Source organism: Vipera berus (assembly GCF_964194415.1).
Source record: "Vipera berus genome assembly, chromosome: 1".
NCBI classification, from domain to species: Eukaryota; Metazoa; Chordata; class Lepidosauria; order Squamata; family Viperidae; genus Vipera; species Vipera berus.
Window position 1 is genome coordinate 203,825,893 of NC_138202.1, and position 24,576 is coordinate 203,850,468.

Sequence of the window (24,576 nt, forward strand, 5' to 3'; positions counted from 1 at the left end):
AAGCTGCAGTCTGTGATTTTTTCCAGGCTGGGGTCTGGGCGTCTTTCCTTCTAAAGTTGAAGAGCAGCTGTAGTATATCCCAACCTGAAAGGCAGGTGGGGAAGGCAGCAGCCAGAGCAGCGGCTTAGCTCTAAGGACACATTTGACTCAGGAACTGGGCGGGCTGGCTGGAAAACCTGGAGCGGATCTCCCATTTGGTCTTTTTTTTAAAAAATCCCATTTATATCCTGCCCTTCTTCGAAGACTCAGGGTGGCTTACAATTTAAAGCACAAATCAATGTGCTTAGCAATAGCCTTCATTCTGTGTATCTGCCTGTTTATTAGGGCTTTCACACACCCCCAAGCAGCATTATTACAAAGTCAGCTTATTGCCCCCAACAATCTGGGTCCTCATTTTACCTACCTTGGAAGGATGGAAAGCTGAGTCAACCTTGAGCCTGATGGGATGCGAAGCTGCACTAATTGCAGGCAGCTGGTTTTACTTAAGGCTCTGCGCAGGGAAAGCTTTAGAGTGAATTAGGAAAAGTGAAAAAGTGAATTAGGAAAATAGGGAACGGTTGCTGGAATTGGGTATGTGTAGTTTAACAAAGAGAAGGGTGAGGGGTGACATGATAGCAGGGATCCAATAACTCAGGGGCTGCCACAAAGAAGAGGGAGCCAAGCTATTCTCCAAAGCACCTGAAAGCAGGACAAGAAGCAATGGATGGAAACTAGTCAAGGAGAGAAGCAACCTAGAACTAAGGAGAAACTTCCTGACAGTTAGAACAATTAACCAGTGGAACAACCTGCCTCCAGAAGTGGTGAATGCTCCAACACTGGAAGTTTTTAAGAAGAGACTGGACAGCCATTTGTCTGAAATGGTATAGGGTTTCCTGCCTTAACAGGGGGTTGGAGTAGATGACCTCCAAGGTCCCCTCCAACTACTTCTTCTTCTTCTTCTTCTTCTTCTTCTTCTTCTTCTTCTTCTTCTTCTTCTTCTTCTTCTTCTTCTTCTTCTTCTTCTTCTTCTTCTTCTTCTTCTTCTTCTTCTTCTTCTTCTTCTTCTTATTATTATTATTATTATTATTATTATATTATTATAGTTTAATCCACTTGCACTGTTTTATGTTTACATGTTTGATGACAAACAGCCTTATGTTTATAAGTGACAGTTTTCCTACTAAGCACCTGCATGTCATAAGCATTTGAATTAAAATTACCATATTAAAATCAAATCTGATGTTTTTTAATTTTTATTTGGTGTGCGTTGGAAGAGGGGTAGTTTTATACGGCGAGTATAGCCCAAACCCTATAATTCAACAGGAAATGTAGGGGGTCATCTTATACGCCGGAAAATACGGTAGTAGGTTGTGATCTACTTTATAAAATGCCTTACTGAAGTCCAAGTAAATTGTATCCACAGCATTCCTCTGGTCCACTAATTTTGTCACTTGGTCAAAGAATGCAATAAGATTTGTCTGGCATGATTTGTTTTTGACAAACCCATGCTGGCTTTTAGTAATGATTTTGTTTGCCGCTAGATGCTCACAATTATGATGGCTAAGAAGACCCCAGGACAAGTATAAAAATATCCTTCAGTTGCACAATGCAGGTTTCTGGCTAGAAAATAGTATGCCAAGCCTACAGCTTTTAAACCCACTGTTAGAAAGAAAAGGCCAAGCTAGATCAAACTTTGCCCCTAATTCAACAATACTTATTTCTTGAACTATTACTCCACCTGTGACAATTAGATATAGGCATTTCTGAAAACAATCTTTAATGTTGCTGTATACTTAGTGCTGAATTATAGTCTGAAGAGCTGAAATGTCCCTTGCTTTATGTGCTTAACTTTAAATGGAAGCCAATGTTTAAGGAATGTTCTTCAGTGGAATTTTGCATGTCCCTAAATATGACATCATACAGTAAAATTTCAGCTTGTTTCTCAGGATGCAGTTAGTTTTATTCTCAGGAGTAAAAGTGAATCCAGGAGTGAGCTTCTGATTGCTTACTTTTTATCTTCGTGGACTTTAAACTTGCCTCTAGACAAACCCACTGACTTTTCTGTTTACTGCATACAACTTTTCTGCTCAGAATATCTTGAAGAATATTATTTATTAAATTTATATGGTGCCTGCTTCACTAACAAACAACAGTTAATTGGCACAGGATTTGATTGTAGAAGATGTTAGAGCCTTAGTTTATCTTGGACTTCTATTAAAACAGTTACCATGACTGATAATAAAGAGCTCTGATCCATAATTTCAGGAGGCAACCAGATCTTCACATTAAAAAATTAAAGGTAGGCAACCTGTAGCACATGGGCTATAAGCACTTTCCTAGTGTCTTTTTGTGCTTCTTAGAAACACCCCCCCAGCCCCCAAGACTGAAGCTAAATCTGGGGGAAATCTGATAGATTTAAAGAGCAAAATAGTCATAGCTCGCCAAATATCCCACAGTCCTGGAAAATCTCAAACAATAAACTACATGAAAATAGATTATGCTTATTGGTGAAGTTTTCTCTAAATTCACGAGGAACAATGGCTAGGCTTGTTGGCAACTTCAACACCGCTCCCAACATGAAATAAACACAAAACTGTCCCTCAGCTGAGCAGTAAAAGGAAATATTTTCAAACACCAAGATGTTTAGGATCTGGATAATTATGACAATAAGTACAGATAATGTTAAGAAATTTTATTTGGCTCTGTGATGAAAGCACATAAATTACAAGTGGAAGAAACATCATGCCACAAAATTGCATAGGATTCTTACAAAAAAATGTGAATTATGCATCTCTAAAGGCTGAAAAATTAAATTATATACATGTTAAATGACTTTTTCTCTAAGTGAAAGCAAAACCACTATGTCCAATCAGCCAGTCACATACATTGTTTATACCAATGTTCAATAACGTTAGTTTCAAATGAAAGCAAGCCCTATCTAAAAGAAATATCTCTTACAACCATGATGACAGTTAAAATGTCCAAATTCTCTGTGTGAAGGTCTGTCCTAAGCTACTAAAATAATTCTCAGTAGTGTATCTGAAGTATACAGTGGAGCCCAATGTAATTCAACGTAGCTCTATTCTCTATAGCAAAATGTCCACAGTATATTATTTTGACATGTTCAACACATAACAAGGCAAATACATAGAAGGCACAAGACTCTCACATCATAGACTCCTTTTTCATTACCTTACTTTATTTCAAGTAATATTCATGGTAAATGATATATTACTGCAAGTTTTAACAATGCAAGATATACAATATTACACACTAAAACTACAACTGCAAAAAAGGGCACTGTACAGATATTAAAAAAGTACAGTCAATGATCAGTTACAAATGTACTGAAAACCAACCACTGCTGATAATATACTCTGTCAACCATTAACTTGGTAACTTTACATCATAAATTAAAAAGCTTATCAGTTTCTCCTACTTGTTTGAAACTGCAGTATACAAGCATGGCAAAGAAATAACTACAGAACTGTTATCAATACTGGATTATTGTAGCCTGTCTAACTTAAAACAAATTTATTTAACTTTTATCTTAGAAAATGCAGCATTAAACTTTGACCCTTCCAGGTTTTATATTTAATGATTAATAATATTGATCTTCAAAGTGCAAAAGTAGAATAAATGTAGGAGTCATCTTCTTAAAATTAAAATGAAACCTTCCATTTCCATTATATCCTCTAAATTACTCCATACAATGTAAGCAGTTTATCTTTTATATATTCTAACAATGTGCAACTTTTCTTCATGCATGATGTAATGAAAAAAAATACTGTTTAGCCAAAATTTTAGTTTCCCTATGTACACTTAGCATTTAATTCAATTTCTGTTTTGTTTGATCTCTATTTATTGCTTGCATTTAAATAAAATAAGTTATTTTTTACTGAACTCCTGAGGGAAAACAAACTACATATATGCTGTTATGTATTCCAACCCCTTACCACTATCAGAACAAACTGTAATGTTTCAGTAATATCCACATGGTAGGACAGTAAGGAATGCTGGGGATGGAACAGTAACTTTTCTAAGGTTAACTATATAACAAAAGGGTAGGATTAATCAGATTTCTCTGATTCTTTTCTTTTTCACAAATATTTTAACTTTGAAACATCTATGTTTCTATACACTTGGGAAACGGCATTTCCACGTGCGTTCCATAGATTAAAAAAGAAGATAAGAGTTTAAGAGTTAGGTCAATGATGCAACACAAAAATAATTGAAAGCAACATTCTTGAATCTATCTTACATTTGGAAATAGTACAGAAGTCTAAATGAAAGATTCTGATTGTGCAACAATTATTTCATAACAGTATCAGTTACCACTGATGACTGTATGAGTTTCTTTTTTAAAGCTTTTAAGTCCAGCATGAGGGAAGGTTCAGCAAGAACTTGCCTGCACTTTTGATTTACAGAGACAGAATGCGCATATACATATGTGAATTTGTGTCACATTTGAAGCATGTATAATCACATTATTATATCTTGAAGAGATTTTGGATTGGGAATATATTCCAGTAGTTATCACAATTACAGAGAACTAACACTGATAATTCTCTGTTGACACAATCAGCACAACCAACTATCACTGCACAGAAAGCTAAAGGAAAAAAAATGTCCCCCACTCAAAGTGCCATTGTTAAGATGAAGAAAGCTTTCAAGATATAGTTGCAAAGGAAGAAACAAACAATTACGGAGACTGTGATAACCGTGGGTGGAATATTGTTTCACAGCTGTTTCATAAAGATGTATAAACACATTTACCTGCACAAAGCATACTGGTCCCCAAAGAATGCTCCAGCCTGCTTGTGGTTTAAAAATGACTAATGTAAATATGGCCAGAGAAACCTCTTGGTTTATGGCATTAAACTAAAAAGAAAAAAAGGCCTACAAATAGAATGTAATTTCCACACCCAACTATTTGTTTGAGAAATTAGTACAATCCCAATAGAGGTCTTCCATATCTGAAACTGCCCAATGGTCATTCAAAAAGAGGAACATTCCTGGGGAACAACATGGTAACTTGCCCTGTCAGAGTAATTTGAGATTGGGGTCTTTGTGGGAGCTGTTAGAGGGGTGTATCAAACACTTTTCCTGGATTATCTTCTAGCTCTTCATTTTGCAGTGGTTTGTGGTTCAATTTCCCACCATCGGATGTCAGGGAAGAGGATGTTGAGCTGTGATCTCCATCGTCACTGATTTTGCCTTTCATCGCTTCTTGAACAAATTCCAAGATTTCCAATGGCAGTCTTTTGAATTTGTCTTGATATTCTTGATCTAGTTCAGCCTGTAACTGGAAATGACATGAATATTGTCATAAATAAAATTGAAATGATTCACCCTTGCTTTTTTCAAACAAAAAAAAATCCCCCTTGACTGACATTTCAAATGGTGAAAGGGGAGGGGCTGCATTTTGGTTATGTTTCCAGATGTGAATTTTGCATGAGGATAGAGAGAAAACCTACCATTGGCTGTATTCCATTGTTTTAGAGCATGCAGGAAGATTGTTCATGTACCAAAAGTCACAAAACAACGTTAATTATTACAGCCTGCTTTTTTTTTTAAAAAAAAACCTCCATCATGCTGGATGCCTCGGTATCAAACATCTGCATCCATTGCTTTCCACGTATGTTGGACATACTGCTATAAAATAATATGTTGCCAGGGAGATTCTGGGAATTGAAATCCATCCTGAGGGTACTGGATATGTGTAAGATATCTTATGAGTGGATAGACTTCATTTCAAGACTCAATGAGAGATATGTCACATGACCAGCAGAAATGTTGCTATCTCTGCCATCACTATGAAACTTGGTGGAAGTAACATGTACAGTAGCATCCTTGTGTTAATTACTTTGCTATTTAGTCTTATTTTGGAAGACCTCGATACTGAGGAACATATGCTAAATCAAAAGTAAAGTCAATTTTATACAAAATGTAAAAAAGGCTCCACTGATATAACCCACTGAACTGCATTTGCTGATTTACAAATATATTAAATGTATTACAGTGTTTGAAAGAGTAAATATCTATGAGTAATCTGACACCAGTTGATAAATACTTGACAATTACATTCTTATTCAACAGTAATTAGTATTGAGCATGAATTAATAAAATGGTAGTTACTATTAGACATTTGACTGCTTATGAAAGAGTGCTGACACACAACAAATCTAGAGTCAGAAACAATATTTTAAAATGTTGAATTGCAAGTTTTAAAATCTCTCCATAGGAATTCAAATGGTAAGCCATGATGTTTAGAAATGGGCAAACTGCTGTAGCATATTTGGAAATGAATGATTACTTTAATTTGGTGACACCTCACCAGAGAAATGCCAATTATTATGAAGGCAGAATTGTAATTGTGTTGGCATTCAATCTGGAAGCTATTAGCTGGGCCTAATATTCAGTTACAGCAGATTCAATTACAATGGTATTTTCTGAATTCTTCCCACGAGAACAGAAATATGAGCAGAAGTCACAAATCCAGGAATACTCCCAGATTACGCAGAGGGTCTGTTTGGGGCACTGCCACCCCATCCAAGTCCAAAAGGTGCCAATTCTCCATGGGCCAAAGAACCCCAAACCCAGGGCCACTCGGTCTTGCCAGGGTTCAGTTTCAACCCGTTGCTCCCCATTTAGCCCCTAACAGCCTCCAGGCACTGTGAGAGGGAGGTCACGGCATCACTTAACTCACCATGGGCTGAGATATATAGTTGAGTATCATCAGCATGTATGCAATGAGTTATGTCCGCTTCCTTGAAATATTTTAAGTAATTTAACATAAGCACAGAAGTACAATTAGAAATGAAGAAAAAAATGAGGAGAGAGGAAGACTTTAGAGGTAGTTTGGGAAACAACAAGCAAATTAAACTGTTCCACTGATGTCATATTGATACTGTACTCCAAGGAGGTAGCTTAGTGGCCCGTGAGATTACTGAAAAGTCACTATGAAAAACAGAATGTCTAACCCCATCGCTCAGTCCTAACCATGAGCTCTAATTACTGCACTGAGAAACTGAAAGCAGTTCAGTGAGATGACTAGCAGCCTGCCTCCCCCACTTTTTTTAGAGACATAGTATTGGATTTCAAGAGCTGTGAGCCATGCAGAAAGCTACCTCATTTTCATTAATACTATCATTGAAAGTAATTTAATGTAGCTATTTGAGGAATATATCAGTCTCCAGGCTTTTATCCAATATAGTGGTATTCTCGAGGAGCCAAGTGCATAATTTCTTATTCAAATGAGTTTACTAAATATGGGGTGGCTAGTAAGGTCCATTATCACAGCTCACTGCTCTTATAAATACTACTCACAGGCTTCATGTGCCTTGGAGGACAAAAATGTTTACCTTTGAGTGAAATAAATCTGGAAGTACATTAGCCTTGCAAGAAGGTAGCAAACAGGAAGAGTAAAGTAGCTGAAAGAGGAGAATCTTTATACTAACTCAGGCTTCTGGTGTCCAATGACAGTAAAGTGCAACAAGGCAGGATTGCATCGTCCCAACAGTAAAAGTTGTCAGCACTACAGAAAATAAACCAAAAAGTACTTTTCCTCCTTAAAGATTAATTACAGATAGTACTCAACTTACCACAACTGAGCTCAAAATTTCTGTTGCTAAGCAAGACAGTTGTTAAGTGAGATTTTCTCCACCTTTCTTGCCACGGTTATTAAGTGCATCTGGCTTCCCCCTTGACTTTACATGTCATAAGTCACAAAAGGTGATCACATGACCCCAGGACACTGCAACTGTCCTAAATACGAGTCAAATGTCAAGCATCTTTTCAGTGCTGTTGTAACTTCGAACAATCACTGTTGTACAGGTAGTGCTTGAGTTATAAATGTAATGGAGCCTGCCAATTACATTTGTAACCCAAGGATTCATAGGAGTGAATCATGTAACTTGAATGTGATCACTCCCTGCTTTTGCCCACCCATTCGCTAATCGAATGTCTGGGTCATTAAGTGCACGAGGTATCTCAGGGTGAGGAAGGCCATGAGGGGGCCTACTGCTACCGACCTGACCCACTGAGATATCTCATGCTTCCCCTTCCCCCACATCCTGCCCAACTGGGTCATTTACCTTATGTAGATCTCAACGATCAAGGGAGCTGTCCCCTCTCCTGCTATGGTTTCACCTTGAGCAAAAGCTTGCTGAGGCCTGCAGGGGCGACAGATTGCTCTGATCATCCTTGCAAAAAGCCTTTGCTGAAAATGGAGGCCAGGAGGGGCAGGTGTGTCCTTCTGGGCCTCCGTTTACAGCAGCCTCCGTTCTCGGCCGTAAAGACCTTGAGGAAAAGCCTTTGCTGCTGTAAATGGAAGCCTGGAGGGATATGCACACCCCTCTCGGCCTCCCTTCTCAGGAGCAAAAGCTTTTTGCAAAGATGGTAAAAGGCTTTGTAAATGAAGGGAAGGCTTCGATGCTTCAGGCCTTCCCTCCGTTGGCAAAGCCTTTTGCCACAGATCTCATCCAGGCCTCCATTTGCAGAGAGCAGAGGCCTAAAGTACCGCAAGATCATGCAAGATCAGTAGTGCAAGATCTCGCACTATTGATTTTGTGTGAACTTGCAGTACTTTAGGCCTCTATTCTCTGCGAACACACCAAAGGCCTGAAGCACCGAAGCAGGCCAAGAAACCAAAGGCTCGCGAGATCTTCGCAAGGTGAGTATCCACAAGCCCAGTGCCTGGGGAGACCTGGGGGTGGAGGGAATAGGCAAGGGAAATGTTGTAGCGCTTCTGTGGTCCTTCGTAAGGGTAAATGACTGCTGTGCTGTGTAACATTTGTAACTTCGGGATTGTGTCATAAGTACTTGGGGAGGGGGTTATGTCGTAACTTCAAATGATCGCTGTGAACTGTCATAACTTGAGGATTACCTGTAATCTTTTTGAATACAGGCCATTCAAAGACTCTTGAAACATTTGGATGGCAATAAAAATACATGTTTAGATATACATTTCAATGGTAAATAGTAAAGAACTTCCAGTATGATTCTGCACATTGATGCTGAAATATCAGGAGGAAGATTTAATATTTTTTCCTTTCTTGAGGACTCCATTCTTCATAACTGAAAAACCTCTGATCAAATATTTGAAAGAGCTATATTGTGTATTTAAAATAAAAAGGCAGTTCCCATTTCAAGCCAAATATTGAGGTGATCAGTTTGTAAATACTGGTATCGCCAGTCATCTTATAAGGGAGCTGGGTGACATAAAAATCCAATAAATAAATGATTGAAGACATTGTAATATTTTCTCAATTGTTCAATATTTGCAAAAGCAGTAATTAAAATGGTTTGTAGCACTAGATAAAACATGAACAAGGAAACACAAGTTGAAAAACAACTGGAGAAAGTATACACACCCACCCCACCCCTGTATAATACTTTTGTGGTGTTCTACAGAATGGTTTACAACATTTACTTTACTGGGTAATCCCATTATAATAAGGAAGTAGTATCAGGACTGCCAAGAGTTTTTATTTTAAATAAAAAGGCAACTGATCCATCACTGACAGAAACATGAGTGAGGGAAGCAGGAATGCATATGTGCAAGAGAGAGAGATGTTTTCTAAGAAAATAGCAGAGCATCAATAAATATGCAGAGTTGCAGGATATGGACATTAGTTTGTTAGAGATGATTTTTTCTAGTATTATAAAGATGAATTGATTATTCATAAAGCACTCACTTAAGTATCAAAATCATACACAGCCCTTCTCACTGAGGAGTCATGATTCTATTGTCTTATTCTGACATAAGGCAATAATTTGATTCTTTGACAAAGTCTTCATAGTGATAGCCAGGGCTTTTTTTTGTCATAGAACACACCGGAATGGAGTTCCAGCACCTTTTTCTGATGAATATTCCAGAGTTGCGTTCTTTTCCTATTGCTTCCCTTCCTATCCTCGTTTGTTTTTGAAAATGTCCCACTGGCGATACGGTGCAAGCGGGGTCTGCTCTGGCGCTGTCTGCCTCCTCTAGGAGGAGCACCACAGCCAGAGCGTGACTTGATTGGCTAGGTCAGACCATGTGGCATGGATGCCAATGGTGGCGGTGGGAGACACATAAACCTGGAGGCCATCTTTCACGAGAGGGTGAGTGAGCCTTTTGCCTTCCCTTACAGAAGGTGAGGTGTGAGGTTAAAACGAGGCGAAGCGAGAGGCAAGAAAGGCGGCTGGTGTGGAAGCTTGACTGATAGCAAAACTTTGCTGTTTTGGTTCCATGGGTAGTTCAAAGGCTGGGATGTCTACGAAAATCTCTTTTTAGTCTTTTATACTTTATATTCAAACTGCAGAGGGGAAGAGTAAGAATAAAGCCGATCTCTTGTGATTTGGAGGTATTACTATTAATAATAATATATATTAATTATGTATTGGTCAGATGTAAAGATAGACCTACAGTATGAGGTTTGATCAGATCTATTTATTAGATTGGATTTAACTTAAAGGTAAATTAAAAGTAATCTCTTCACTGTTCACTGACCAAGCTTCAACTTTAATTTGTTTCAAGTCAATATCCATATTAAACTCCAAATGTAAATTTTTCCACCTTGTTTGACAACTTCTTAAAAATAACTCAATCTTTTACAAGCAACCAAATTTTGTTTTATTGGGCCAATTTCATTCCACATAGAAAGCTGATTTTCCACTCATTAAACTAAATGGGTATGCCAGTGGTAAATGTCCCAAAGATTAATAAAATGCCTTCTTGTAATTTAAAGCCACACAGTGCATGGTAACATTAATAGTATTAACTTACCTTGAACAAAATCCTAGTCCTTTAGATACACTAAAAATTGAAGGGTTTTTTTTTTCAACTACAAAGGTAAACCTTGTAGGGTAGGCAAGGCAGGTTGTATGACGTGTGTGAGTTCCAGCACTTTTTTTTTTTTTTTACAAAAAAAGCACTGGAGAATAGCCAATTTAACAGGTAAACCAGAAACAAATTTTGCAATTATCATGACCTGTGTAAGGCACTCCATAAACAGACTAGTTGTGAGAACAAAACTACGGTTAAATATCGTGAAAAACAGCTAAGCCGGTGCAAATATGAATGGTAAGAAAAGCTTTGGATTATTTAAGGCTTGAGTGTTTATCCTATTTAACTGTTAGCTGACGTAACAAGAACTGTCAGTTATTTAAGTAGCTGTAAAGTCAATCTTTGAAATAAATTTTAAATTGATCTTGTGCAGTAAAGACAGGTGAAAATCTAAGGAAGTAACTGAAGACTATTTAATTAAGTACCAGGCAAGAAAAAGTTATTTTGGATATAAAACCCCTGTGTAAATCTATTTAAAGGATTCCACGCTGATTAGGCACAAGTATAGATTGTTTCTCATTAACAAGCATGGGAGGAACTGAGGGTTGTGTCTTGATGCTTGAATGTTACACTTCTGTTTCTAGGTGTTTTGTTGAATTACCTGGGGGGCCTAGAAGGACTGACAAGGAAAGATGTTGGAGAAAGGCAAATTTTGTGTGATCCTGTTAGTGACATTACGTTTAACTAGCAAACAACTGGCATTGTCTTCACATGGTTACTGTTCAACAAAAACAATGAGATATTTAAAGTATGCTCCATCAACACTGAAGAAAACTACAAGGGTCTGGAATTCTTGGTTACCTCCTTGGAGCATCCCCCAAGAAAAGGAGAACCACTGATATGGGATAAAGTAAATGAGGGCAAGCAGTCCTCATAGCTATTCCCTACTAAAGTAAAAATGTTAATTTAAAAAAAATGTAATAACCCCCCCCCTCCCAGATAATATTACCATACAAGACTAAGGTATTTATGTATGGCGATATATAATACCTACAGCATTACTGATATAACAAATGTTAAATACTTGAAAAAATGTTAATATTTCATTGGTTAGTTTGTGGTATATTAAAGGAACTGTGAAAAAATAAAAAAATAAAATTAAAAAAAAATTAAGACTAAGGTAACTTGAGCTTCAATTCCTGTTATTGTTCCTGAAGTGATCTTTATAGATTTTCACATATTTATTTATTGACTGATTGATTGAAAAGACTTCTAGGGCCACACATCTTTAAAAAAAATGGAACACAACAATAAAAAACCAGAAAAGAAAGAAATAATAAAACCAAAACTCGTCACCTCCACCATCCTTCGGCACAAGAACTTCCACAACTGTATTCTGTAGAATGTAATAAGGTAAAAATAAATGAAACAATTGTTTGTTATCAATACTCATACATAAAATCCTTTGCCTAGGAAGTTGCTTTACAGCACCAGCATTTGTGTCTGTCTGCCTTGATTCACACACTGCCAATTAATTATCCTCTGTTTCTTTTACAAGGTGTTAAACAAGATCCCCCCCATGCTTAAATTAATTTTCACTCCATGCAAATTTAAGTACATATTATTTCTATAGTATGGCAATTAATAGAGAGCTTAAAGAGGATTATTTCAAAGTAGTCACTATCAAAAAAAATTTAAATAACAGAAATTGAAAATATTGAAGAATAACCTTCACTTAATCATAGGTCTCTTCATTATTTTGGGGGGGGGGCAGATCTGGGGACAGTATATGAAGAGTATTATATTGCACAGTTCTAGTTGTTAATTTTAATCTATTGAAAATGAATACTTATCCAACAGATTTCATTCAGTTAAATCATAAAATCATAAATAATACTGTAGGGGCCTAAGAAAGACATTAAAAATCACACATTACTTTAATATCATTGACAAAAATATTTTAATTACACCAAACTGGATAAACGCTGTATTTGAATTATTATCAGTCTTATAATGTTACCTTCAGTGAGATTTATTCCCAAACAAATATGCAATCAATTTTCTAGCTGGATGGAAGACTTGGGGAGGGTGCCAAGATAGGAAGGCTGGGATAAAGAACTACAGTTTAATGTTTTGGAACCTAAAGAATGATGATCTTACAGTGTGTTTATCAGCTATCTCTGGCAACAAGTCATTATTTATCCCTGAAATAATCTGTGTATAATTTAGGAGAAGTATAAGCTTGCCTTTTGAATTTTATAACTACATCAAATAAGCAAGATTTAAAGTTTGCCTCTAAAGTTCCTTAACTACTGATAAAATTAATAAATTAGACTATTACCTTAATACAGCAATAGATCCAATAACAGGAAACTATAGGAACATTTTATATTTTCCAAAGCAATTAAAGCAATACTGTAAACAGTATTCTTAAACCCATGTGAGGGAAAGCCATAATTTTTTTGGGGTGTGTGTGTGTAATCATTGCAATTTTTCTTTCTTTTTTGTGTATCTGCAATATATTGGCAGCTGGGGGTATTTTAATACATGTTGAAAAGTATTGGTGTTATAAAAATATAATAAACAATGGAAGGTAATTCTGTTCTACAAGACAGGCAACATAACTGTCTTTGGGCTTAATTTTTCCCCCCCAGATGAATGTGGAGGAAAATGTAAGGATGAATAGACTAGCTCCACCCGCTCAATTCAGCTTCACTAATTGGATGAATATATCCCTGCCTGTAGTAAAAAATAGGGCAAGGAAAGTCTTCAGGGAGCTGGGCAGCTCTTCCTTTTTCACAGGCAAAACTCTTACAGAACATCTGAGCAGGGTTATGCATATAAAAGAGACGTGCAGACTAATGTAATGATATGTAGGGGTGTCTGTGTGTGTGAGAGAGAAATGTACATGTTGTAATTGTCAGAATCCATTTATATCACATTCATAAATGTATGTTTAAAACATTATCCCCCCCTTATGGATTCTGCCATCTCCCGAGGAAGGAGGAGCATATGTGGATTCAGCCTGCCTTAGGTTATTTTAAAGGCCAAGGGAACCTTTTGAACTGGGGGGAACAAAAGGGAGGGTTAGAGAAGAAGGCATCTGGCTTGTGACTTCTTTTAATTCTGGAGAGGAAGAAAGCAATAACCATAAAGATTCGAAGTTCCTTTTTTCCCCCACGAAAGGGATGACACGAAGTAGAAGGATGGGGGCTGACCAAATGGGGTGGAGGGAAGGGGGGTTGAACCGGGTACCCTTTATAAAATCTCAATTTGTAAAACAATACTAAGTCCTGTCTTGTATTCCCACAACCAAGCATGTCCTAGTAAAGATTCCTTTTGGAGTAGAACTGACTCCCAAGAGTTTTTGTTTTCCTAAGACGTGGTTTGGGGTGGGTCCTGACAGTAATTTTCCAATTCTGTTAAAAGAATAGGCATATAGAGTTCACTTACATTTAGGAAAGGACATATAATAAGATGAAGAAATAGAGAAATATATATACTGACTTAAAGGATACTTTTAGAATAGTGCACACTATTGTAGAATAACATATGAATTCATTTTATATAAGGCTTATTCTTTATAAAAACTGCTTAGAGTTAGTATTTTAAAGTATAACTAAGAACCAAAGTGCAGCCATGCTTAACCGAAGCATGAACTCTTGTTACACACATAGCTTCTAGATACAAAGCAGGCATTCTTATAGAAAAACAAGGGAAGACATAAATCTTTTATAATTGCAATTATCCAGCTTGGGTAACAGTTCACCTTGTAGATAAGGCTATACCCCAAGTTAGCAGGATGTTACAGAAAAGGGAGTGAAGATAAGATAGAAGCAAAAGGCATTTGATCTAATAATTGGAGGGTTTGGTAACTGTAATGGTTGCTAGGCGGTCGGAAAACATGTGACCAGGTGGGCCTATCAACTGGACTCACTTTGGAAGGACGTGGCATGATGTACGGGACAGGGTATAAAAACCTATGCAAAAATTGCTTCAGGTGTGGACTTTGGGATTTGCCATTACAAGAGTTCCACCGCTTTTGCAAAAGCTTTAATAAAACTTGTTTTGTTTTCCAACATCCTTGGAGTTGAATTTTTTTATTCCTCCCATGTGGAACATCCTTCCCTCTGAGGTGAGGTAGGCCTTGTTCTCCTGGCTTTTCAGAAGAGTGTGAAGATCTGGCTCTGCCAATCTTTGTGGGGCTCAGAGTGGGGTTCATGCAATCCTGGGGTGGTTAGTGCTCCGAAGGTGTTTCTGCCTTTTAATTTTTAACTTATTTTATCCATGTTTTACTCAACTCTCGTTTTACTGACTCGGTGTGTACTGTGTTTCTATATCTAAATTTGAGAAATAAATGAATGTGGGCCAAGGTTGTCAATTAAGATGAAACTAAGGAAAACTGGATTATTTTATTCCTTTCACATCCCCCCATTTTGAGCCCTGATCATTTTGTTGTAGCATCGATATGCTGCAGGGATCTTCCTTAGCATCCACCCACCTTTTTGGTTTTTAATTGGCTGCATCCAATTACACATCCACAGCCCTATCCTGAGAGACCCTAAGACCATTTCTGCAGTTAATGGTAAAATGTATCATAGCACATTTCATTCTAGCAAACCTTACTCCAGCAATGGAGAAAAAAAAGAAGAAAACAGTAATCCCAAAAGATGCCCAAGAATGGAAGCTGTGAACACAAATGTATAGCAGGCCAAAACCAACAGTGTAAAGCTAATACATACATTGGATGGCCTCATCACCAAAAAAAGTGTTGCCTTTGTGGGGGATAGGAAGCATAATATTGATGGATCAAAATAATTTAGTTTATCTTTCATGCATTTTTTTTTAAAAAAACACATATGCAGAAGGCACCTGCTGGCAAAGGAAGCTAATCAACCATATTCCACACCATATGCTTTCCATCTTGAATTTTTACAGTTCTCATATAAGCATGTTAAAATACAATCTGCCAAGCAAAAACACTTATGTCTCATAAACTATCTTACAATTAGACCCAAAAGATGACTACATGGAAGACAGAATTCCAACTCTCCAGAGCATATCCTATCAAACATGACAATATATGCTTGCAATAAATTATGTCACAACTCCCAGGGTTGAATTTATTATGGCTGCTATTTAGATGCCTTTGGCAACATTCTGAAGAATGTAATGGCCCAACAACAGGAAACTACACATTGCTACATACCCCTTGCTCTTGCTTTTAACCTTCTTTCACTCATCTAATGCTGTTCTTCGAGTTTAATTACCTTCCATGGATGCATTTATATAAAGGATAACGCTATCAAGCTGACCATTGTACACAATTTTGCCATCAGATGGAACATAGCAATCCATAGGGCTTTAGCTCCATAGGATTTGCAATTAAATGCTCAAGTTATTTCATCATGCCTGAAATCTCAAATGCAAATCATAATCATCTCCCCAAAGATTAATATAATACATTTTTATGGTTCAAGCGATTCAATTAGTGTTTTTTTTAAATTACACTATTCCAGTCAAATCAATTTTATTGCACAGGCCCTGATGACTAGAAATAATAACTAACTATATAGGTTTTTTAAAAAGCAGTAACTAAATTGCTGAAATAGCTTAAAAAGTCACAAAATATCCCTCCTAAAGCTACCCAAATTGAATTAAGTCTGAGTATAATTTATTGATAATGTTTGTTTTCCTCCTATATGATTGGTTAAAATTTGGTTCATTCCTTTGATTAAGGACAGTCACACACTTGATGTTCATATATTTGTATATACATATCTATGTGTGCTTTAAAAATGCCCTATTTTTCTCTTGGGTAATCATATAAAGGATATGAAAGAAGTCAGCAAATCAAATTACTTTCCTCATTTGCTCTTCAAGCAACATGTAAAAAATCCTGATTACTGTGGGTGCTATTTACATAGCTGTAAACATTTATAGAATACTAATTTTCTGTATTCAACTATTAGAATTTCAAAATTCTTGTTCATGAAACAAGACAAAGGCAAAGGTATCAAAATAACAAGGTTCTCTAATTACAACTTCATCTTTGATATCCTTAAAATTGGACTCCTGGAAGCAATATTCATCTATTTTGGATATCACCGTGTGCAGTCCCACATTGAGTGAATGACGATTAATCAGACATGCTGTAATTTATATTTCCTCCTCCAAGAACTTACGTGGGAAGACGCTGATTAGCTTGCAGTGACATATGTAGATGGCATATTTGATTTGAATTTGAAAATTCTTCCAAATAAGTTGCTTATAAATTATCCTTTTTCTCATCCCTAAGCTTGTAAGCTTGCTAAGCTTGTAAGCCGCCCTGAGTCTTCGGAGAAGGGCGGGATATAAATGGAATTAAAATAAAAATAAAAAAAATAAATAAATATCCTAAACAGTGCTTTTTTGTAAAAGAAAAAGGTGCCAGAACTCACACATTTTATTTATTTATTTATTTTAATCCCATTTATATCCCGCCCTTCTCCGAAGACTCAGGGCGGTTTACAATTTAAGCACAAACCAATGTGCTTAGCAATAGCCTTCATTCTATGTATATGCCTGCTTATTAGGGCTTTCGCCCCCCCCCCAGCGGCATTATTACAAAGTCAGCTTATTGCCCCCAACAATCTGGGTCCTCATTTTACTTACCTCGGAAGGATGGAAGGCTGAGTAAACCTTGAGTCTGGTGGGACGCGAACCTGCACTAATTGCAAGCAGCTGGTGTTACTTAAGGAGGCATTAGCCCACTGCTCCACCAAGGCTCAATGTCATACAACCTGCCTTGCCTACCCTACAAGGTTCCATCCAAAAAAGGTGCCGGAACTCCGTTCTGAGCGTTCTATGAGAAAAAAAGCCCTGATCCTAAATGTTCTTACAAACAGGGTTAGAGGAATTCTTGAACTTGATTCATACTTCCTGAATGGCTACAGAGCTGGAACCACTATAATTAATAAGGCTGGTGTTTTTCATTAATAATACTGATTTCAGTAACCCATAGTGGGTATATCTGAGTCAGCTCACTAAAGGCTGATTTAAGCTCATTCCCAAATGAAGATTCCATGTTCAGTGTAATTCTGAATATGGGCTGTTGAAGGCTGCTCTCCCCTTCATGTCCTTGCCCTGAAATCCGTGTGGCGTATTGCCAACAGATCCTGGATCAGAGGGACCCTTAGTCTACAGATTATCAAAACCTTGTTTGCAAAATATTTCAATGCATTATAATCAATATAAAACTTGTTGGGACAACCTTCTCCTACCCCAAGCATCTCTTTGTTATTTTGAAAACCTGAACTTTCTTCATTCTTCTAACTCACAGTTTCAAACTTTTTCAGACCATAAAACTCTTAGTATAAAACTTCTTGGAATTCCTTGATCAAAAGGGAAAGCTGTAATGATAGAAAGCTGACAATAAAATATACGCTAAAATGTAGGTTAATTTCTGCTCATCCATAATGAAAGGACCAATTGGGAGCCACAGGTAGATGAAAGTCCCTGCTTTCCCCACAAAGCTTTTCATCTGGCCTTGCTTGGGAGAAGGGGAGAGAGGCAGTGTTGGGGCGGGATGCAAAACATGGCAACTGTGCCCCCCCCCGCCCCGGAGAATACTGTGTGGAGGCATTTTCCTAAGTAAAGATTATAGTCGTCATGTTCACCTTTCTGGCTGTACCTTACAAAAATTTCCACGGACACAAGTGTTAGCATTTGTTTCTCATGGAACCCCATCAAATTCTTACAGAACTTTAGAGCTCCATGGAACAACAGTGTGTGTGTGTGTGTGGGGGGGAACCCTGCTTTAAACTAATCTTTTTGCTTTATTCTCCTCCTCCCTGTTCCTGAGCTACTTAAGGCAAAAGACACACAAGGGAGATGTAGCTACATGTCATGGTTTATGGGAATGATGCTGCTTAGGGAACAATCAGATGGAGGGTGGAGAGGAGCCTGGAGTTGCATAATAGCAGAGAAAGAAACTCAGAAAGGTTCTCTGTAACTTAGGCTATAAAAAAAGACAGCAGAGTTGTACCTTCAAACTTGCATGATTCTGTTAATATAGCCTGACAATAAAGCTGAATTAGCTTATCTGTTTACGGTATGTTTCCTGTCTGGCCAACCCCCCCCCGGCTACAATTAAAATAATGGTAGGTGGCTCAGTGGGTTGGGACGCTGAGCTTGTCGATCGGAAGGTCGGCAGTTTGGCGGGTCGAATCCTGAGTGCCGCGTAACAGAGTGAGCGCCTGTTACTCTTCCCAGCTTCTGCCAACCTAGCAGTTCAAAAGCACATAAAAAATGCAAGTAGAAAAATAGGGACCACTACGGTGGGAAGGTAACAGCGTTCCGTGCGCCTTTGGCGTCTAGTCATGCCGGCCACATGACCACGGAGACGTCCTCGGACAAACGCTGGCTCTTCGGCTTTGAAACGGAGATGAGCACCAGCCCCTAGAGTTGGAAACGACTAGCACGCATGTGCGGGGGAACCTTTACCTTTACCTTTAGGTGCAGCAACATCCCAGGGCCAATGGTACAGTTCCTTCTCCCATATGAAGTACTTGGTTGCTAAAATATTTCCGACAAACAGCTCAGTTTTCTTTCGAGGCATTCAAAAGAGGGATCCTGGAAATGTTCTGAAACAGCAGGTTAACGTACCTAGCTAGAATTTGGGGGTAATACTATCATAACTGGATTATTATAATTGGGACTTTCTATTATGTATGGCTCTCTCTCCCTGTCAAACCTAAGGATATATAAAATTTAACAGTCACTAAAGATATTCTCCACAGAATTCTTTCCAAAGTAACATTATTATAACAGTACATTTATTCTTGCCCATACATTCTTTATCTCTAAAAATGTAGTCTCTCTCCAACTCTAGTTGGGCACTATATGTTAAGTTGTTAGCATTCCATTTAACTGTTGTTAAACAACTGAAAAAAGTTAAATAGTTAATAGTGTGAAACAAAATGATTGCTGCCCACTGTCATAAGGAATGCCATTACAAAGCACCACAATTTAATCTATAAAGAATATCACTTTTACAGAGGGTGGTGGTGGAGTTGGTGGATTGCAGCATTTTCTTATTTTCTTAGGTATGCAGTAGGAGGCTGTGTTTAAAGGAGATTGCATTTTGCTCCATATTGTCCTATTTTTTATCTTGAATTGCTAGAAAAAATCTGTAATGTTTGGAGGCTACTCATTTCTTTTTAATAATAATGCTCTAAACCTAGACTTGAAATGTGCCCTCATGGTTTTAAGTATATCCTATGTTGGGGGTTGAGAAGACACACAGTGCCACCCCGTGCATGTCACATCATAAGAAATCATGGAAATTCAGGCCATTATGTTGAAGAATCAGTGAAACAACAGGGGGGGGAAACCATTTCACAAACAACCTGTTTTCTTTGAGTCTATTTTACACAAACACAGAGACAGATTTTAATTAAAATTTCTTCCTAAATGCAAAGGTTTTAATTTAATACAATGTATTCAATCTGGCTCATTCTGACAGCTATAATTTGCTTTAAGACTTGTGTCCTACAACCAATATGACATGACTAGATTGGCTTCCCTGTCTCTCCCCCCCCATCCCCCAGCATCCATCACATGCCATCCACGGTTCAGAAATACTATGAGACACTTGAGCAGAGAGAAGGAATCTGTTCCATTCTGGATATCATTTTGTCATTTGATGGATGTCATTGGAGGTGTCTCCAAGCCAATCAATAAACCTAATTAAATCAGGAAAGAAGAACTGTTAAATATTTAAGAGCTTGCTTATCCAAAAATGTCCTTTGTTCATAGGACTCTTGTATAGCAAGCTGGCTGGGAAGTCTTGGTTTGTCAGGAGACATCCACATATATCAATTAGAAAATGAGGAACCTTTTTTTTAAAAAAACAGCAGAATTGACCAGGTGAATTGCCAGGAGTTCATGCAGCTCCCCTTCCCCCCCCCCCCCCCCCGAGATCCACTGCATTTTTCCGAAACTTATCAAATTTAGAACCTAGAACTAAGGAGAAACTTCCTGACAGTTAGAACAATTAACTGGTGGAACAACCTGCCTCCTGAAGTGGTAAATGCTCCAACACTGGAAGTTTTTAAGAAGAGACTGGACAGCCATTTGCCTGAAATGGTATAGGGTTTCCTGCCTGAGCAGGGGGTTGGACTAGATGACCTCCAAGGTCCCTTCCAACTTATTATTATTATTATTGTGACACAAGGGGAAATACTTAAGTTAGCAGCTGGAACATAAGGGCTATCTTGCTTTATTTTTAATAAATATGTAAATAGAATCAGATCCTGTTTAATTTTTGTTCTAACCTCTTCCGTTATGTTTTGTAGGTTGGTCTCTGCCATGCCATACCGAGATAGGGTTGCCAGGTCTGGGCTGCAAAAGAATACTTTTTCTATATCTCTCTTCTGCCTTCTGCTGGTTGCTAGGATTTTTGCAACCCCAATATAGCGACTTTATTCAAAGTCCATGTATGGTCCACAATGGACTCTTCTCCTCAAGTCATACAGAGAATCAGATAAATGTACTCCAACTGAGCACATTTGGTTCAAAATCCTTAGGCTTTAGGTATGAGCCATGTCCTGCCTGCCTACCTGCCAGCTACAACCAAAGCACCCTTGGTGCCTTATAGGCCACATACACAAATCTTAAAACCAATCATAACATTCATAAACTACAACTTTGCAGGCCCAATAAATTGGTGTTAATATGCTCTCAGTCAGCACCAATAAACACTTGAGCTATTGCATTTTGGAACAGCTGCCCTTTCTGAGTAGCCTATAAGGGTAATTCCATTTAAAGCACAACATAGTGTGATATTCAAGTTGAATGACGATGAGGACATGAATTGCTATAGCAATAAGACTTATGTGCTGCTTCACAGTGCTTTACAGCCCTCTCTAAGCGGTTTACACGGTCAGCCTATTGCCTCCAACAGCCTGGGTCCTCATTTTCCTGACCTCAGAAGGATGGAAGGCTGAGTCAACCTTGAGCCCGGTGAGACTTGAACTGCCAAACTGCTGTCAGTCAGCAGAAGTAGCCTGCAGTACTGCATTCTAACCACTCCATCACCAGGGCTCTTATAGCCAGATCTCTTGCTCCAAATAGAACCACAATTGGCATACCAACTGAAATTGGGCACAGATTGAGCAGTAGCCCTGAGCCCAAAAGGATACACCCCCCCCCAACTCACATCACATACCTACACCTTCATGGGTAGTACCTGCTCATCAAGCAGCAACTCTGATAGTAATGGAAACTTCCCACAAATAGCACCTTCACCCACCTAGGGTTCAACCTCAGCCTATTCTTTCTCATCAGACATCTTATGGCCTCATGCACTGGGGAGGGACACCAGCAGCATCTCTCTTACAGCACAAGGTAGTGGTTTCAATTAGATTTAGAAAGCAGAGAGAGCAGAAATGATGCCTGCTCCACCCTATCATTGGGCCGCTTATCACAAACTGAAACTGCTCACTCAGGAAGAAATGGAACCACTGCAAAACAAGATCTCTAGTTCCATACCCTGGTGGATGATATCAAATTGGTTTTAGTTAACTTCAGTTCATTTTCCAGTTGTTGTCTGCAGTTCTTTGCAATTCGAAAATAGGAACTTGGAGAATGCCATGATTCAAAAAAAATGTAGTATTTATACATACTAAATATACACTAATCTCTAAAATAATATACACTAATCTCTAAAATAATATACACTAATCTCTAAAATAATATACACTAATCTCTAAAATAAAAGCAAGGAAACACAACATTATAGAATGCTTTGTGTAAGTGCTTTTCTACAAGCAGTTTCAGGCAAATAAAAATAAGCTATCTTTGCAAAGTACTTGGCAAAGTACAATAAAAATCAGAAGAGTTCCAAAGTGATTACAAACAAAACAGTACAATACTACAGAGTAACAAAAAAGAATAGTTTAAAATATATACAGAAGTAATTCTAGCTCTCTAGTCCTCAATCCAGCAAGCAGCAGATCTTCCATGTAGCTCCGGGAAAAGAAAAGGTTGGTGCTGGCTGCAAAAATCACCAGATCTTCTTTTGCCATGTGACCAGGAACAGGAACAACAACAAAAAAATATATATACAAAAAACACCTTCTGGCTTCTTGTAGCCCAGAACTGGCCCAGGCAAGTCACAGTGTTAAATATGGCCATGGCTTTTTTTGTGATAGAACGCGCGGAACAGCGTTCCAGCACCTTTTTTCAACAGAATTTGTGAAACTAAAAAAAGTTCAGCCAGACCTTCCAACTTTTTGTGAAGAAAAAAAAGAAAGATCTCACAAGGAGTTGGAAGGTCTGACTGAACTTTTTTTTAGTCCCACAAACTCCGTTTGCCTGCAGCAGAAGAGAAACACTCCAGAGCTAGAAAGCAGGTGAGCAAAGAAATGCTTTCGGGAAGAGGGGAGGAGTTGTGCCGGGAGGAGAAGCGGCAGGAAATGGGGCTGCCATTTCCAGAAGGGAGAAGGGAGACGTGGGGCAATGCAGGGCAGCAAGCAAGTGCTGTTCTCTGCTCTGCACCCCTGCGCACAGCTGTTCTCTGTGAGACACGTGACAAAGGACTGGCGGAGGGAGGCGGTGGGGGAGGCTTGGGCCGCCCGGTCACGGCGCAAGCCATGGGAGAGTTGGCGGAGGACAAGGAGGTGGCTGCTACGCCTGGGCAGGTGGCCTGTGGGTCGAAGCTTAAAGGAAGCCCCTCCAGCGGCGCACAGCGGCAGCGGAGCCATTCACCATCACTCCCCCTGGCTCCGAAACGGTGGAGGAGGACTGGGCCTACCCCGCCCATCCCATCCAACTTAGCATGGCAGTCCTTCTCGGGAGGGGAATGAAAAGTTGCCAATCAAGGAATGCCCTAGCAGGGGTGGGGGCGCTGAGTTCCGGCACCTTTTTTCTTACAAAAAAAGAGCACTGAATATGGCCACCACTGCAGTAGGGACTGAATTCAAGTCACATGGGTACAGAGGCTTCTTTTGGTTGCAGTTTTGAATTTCTAATGTAAGTACCCTTTCTGAATGAGTTCGTTTTTTGTGAAAATTCACAAAACAATCCTGGGGGGGTTACCTGTGTACCACTTATCTTAGTAGCTGCTGACATGATACAGGAAATGTATGCAATCTGTAACTCTTCGGTTTCATTTGGCCCTTGTTTTACTTCAATGAAGCCTTTGGCTTATATACTGTATACAGTATTTGCGGGTATTAAATCTATGGCTTTTTTTTTAAATTGTCATCAGAAAGAGAAAGAAGGGGTTACACAACCCATATTTGTATACACCTCTCCACTGTCTGCTTCAGCCTGCCCTCCCCACTAGCCCCCCACACACATCAGCGTGCCCTCCCCAGCAGATTTCCTTTGAAGGAATTTTGCCTGTGCCAAATAAAAGACTACTCAACACATAATATAAAACTGAATAGCATTTCTGCACTCTGTGCTACATGGACACTATAGCTTTATTATTTTATTCATTAATTTCTACAGCTCATAGTTTCAAAGCAAAATTTATTGGAAGGATTGAAATTAGCAGGAACTTAAGATCACAAATATATTATTATTATTTTTTTTAAAAAAACGGGATCATACTGGTTAAATAATCAATGGGTAATACCAGAAATTCAAAACATGCAAAGATATGGGGATGAATCAATGGTTTTTATGTTAGGATATATATGTATAGATAGATAAATATATAGTGGTTAGTTTTACTAGAGAAGAAAGGCAAATGTTTCACTCACTTTCACTAGTCTCATACTCCATTTCTACTTCTGTTTTTCCTCCTCTCCTTCTGGTTCTTCTATGCTCTTTAAAACAAA

At 38.4% G+C, this 24,576-nt stretch overlaps 1 protein-coding gene across 3 annotated transcripts in view; it reads right to left on the minus strand.

Annotated features, from left to right (window-relative positions):
* Window positions 1-2,687: 2,687 nt before the first annotated feature.
* Window positions 2,688-24,576, minus strand: part of PLCB1 (phospholipase C beta 1) — a 497,164-nt gene continuing 475,275 nt past the window's right edge. Inside the window, exons 32-33 of one of the 3 annotated variants that reach the window (XM_081321971.1) lie at window positions 24,499-24,564; window positions 2,688-5,284 (exon numbers count right to left, since the gene is read on the minus strand). In XM_081321971.1, the coding sequence (XP_081178097.1) occupies window positions 24,523-24,564 (42 nt within the window). In that variant the 3' untranslated portion in view covers window positions 2,688-5,284; window positions 24,499-24,522. The remainder of the gene's footprint in view (window positions 5,285-24,498; window positions 24,565-24,576) is intronic. The other 2 variants (XM_081321972.1, XM_081321970.1) reach the window with 2 other exon arrangements.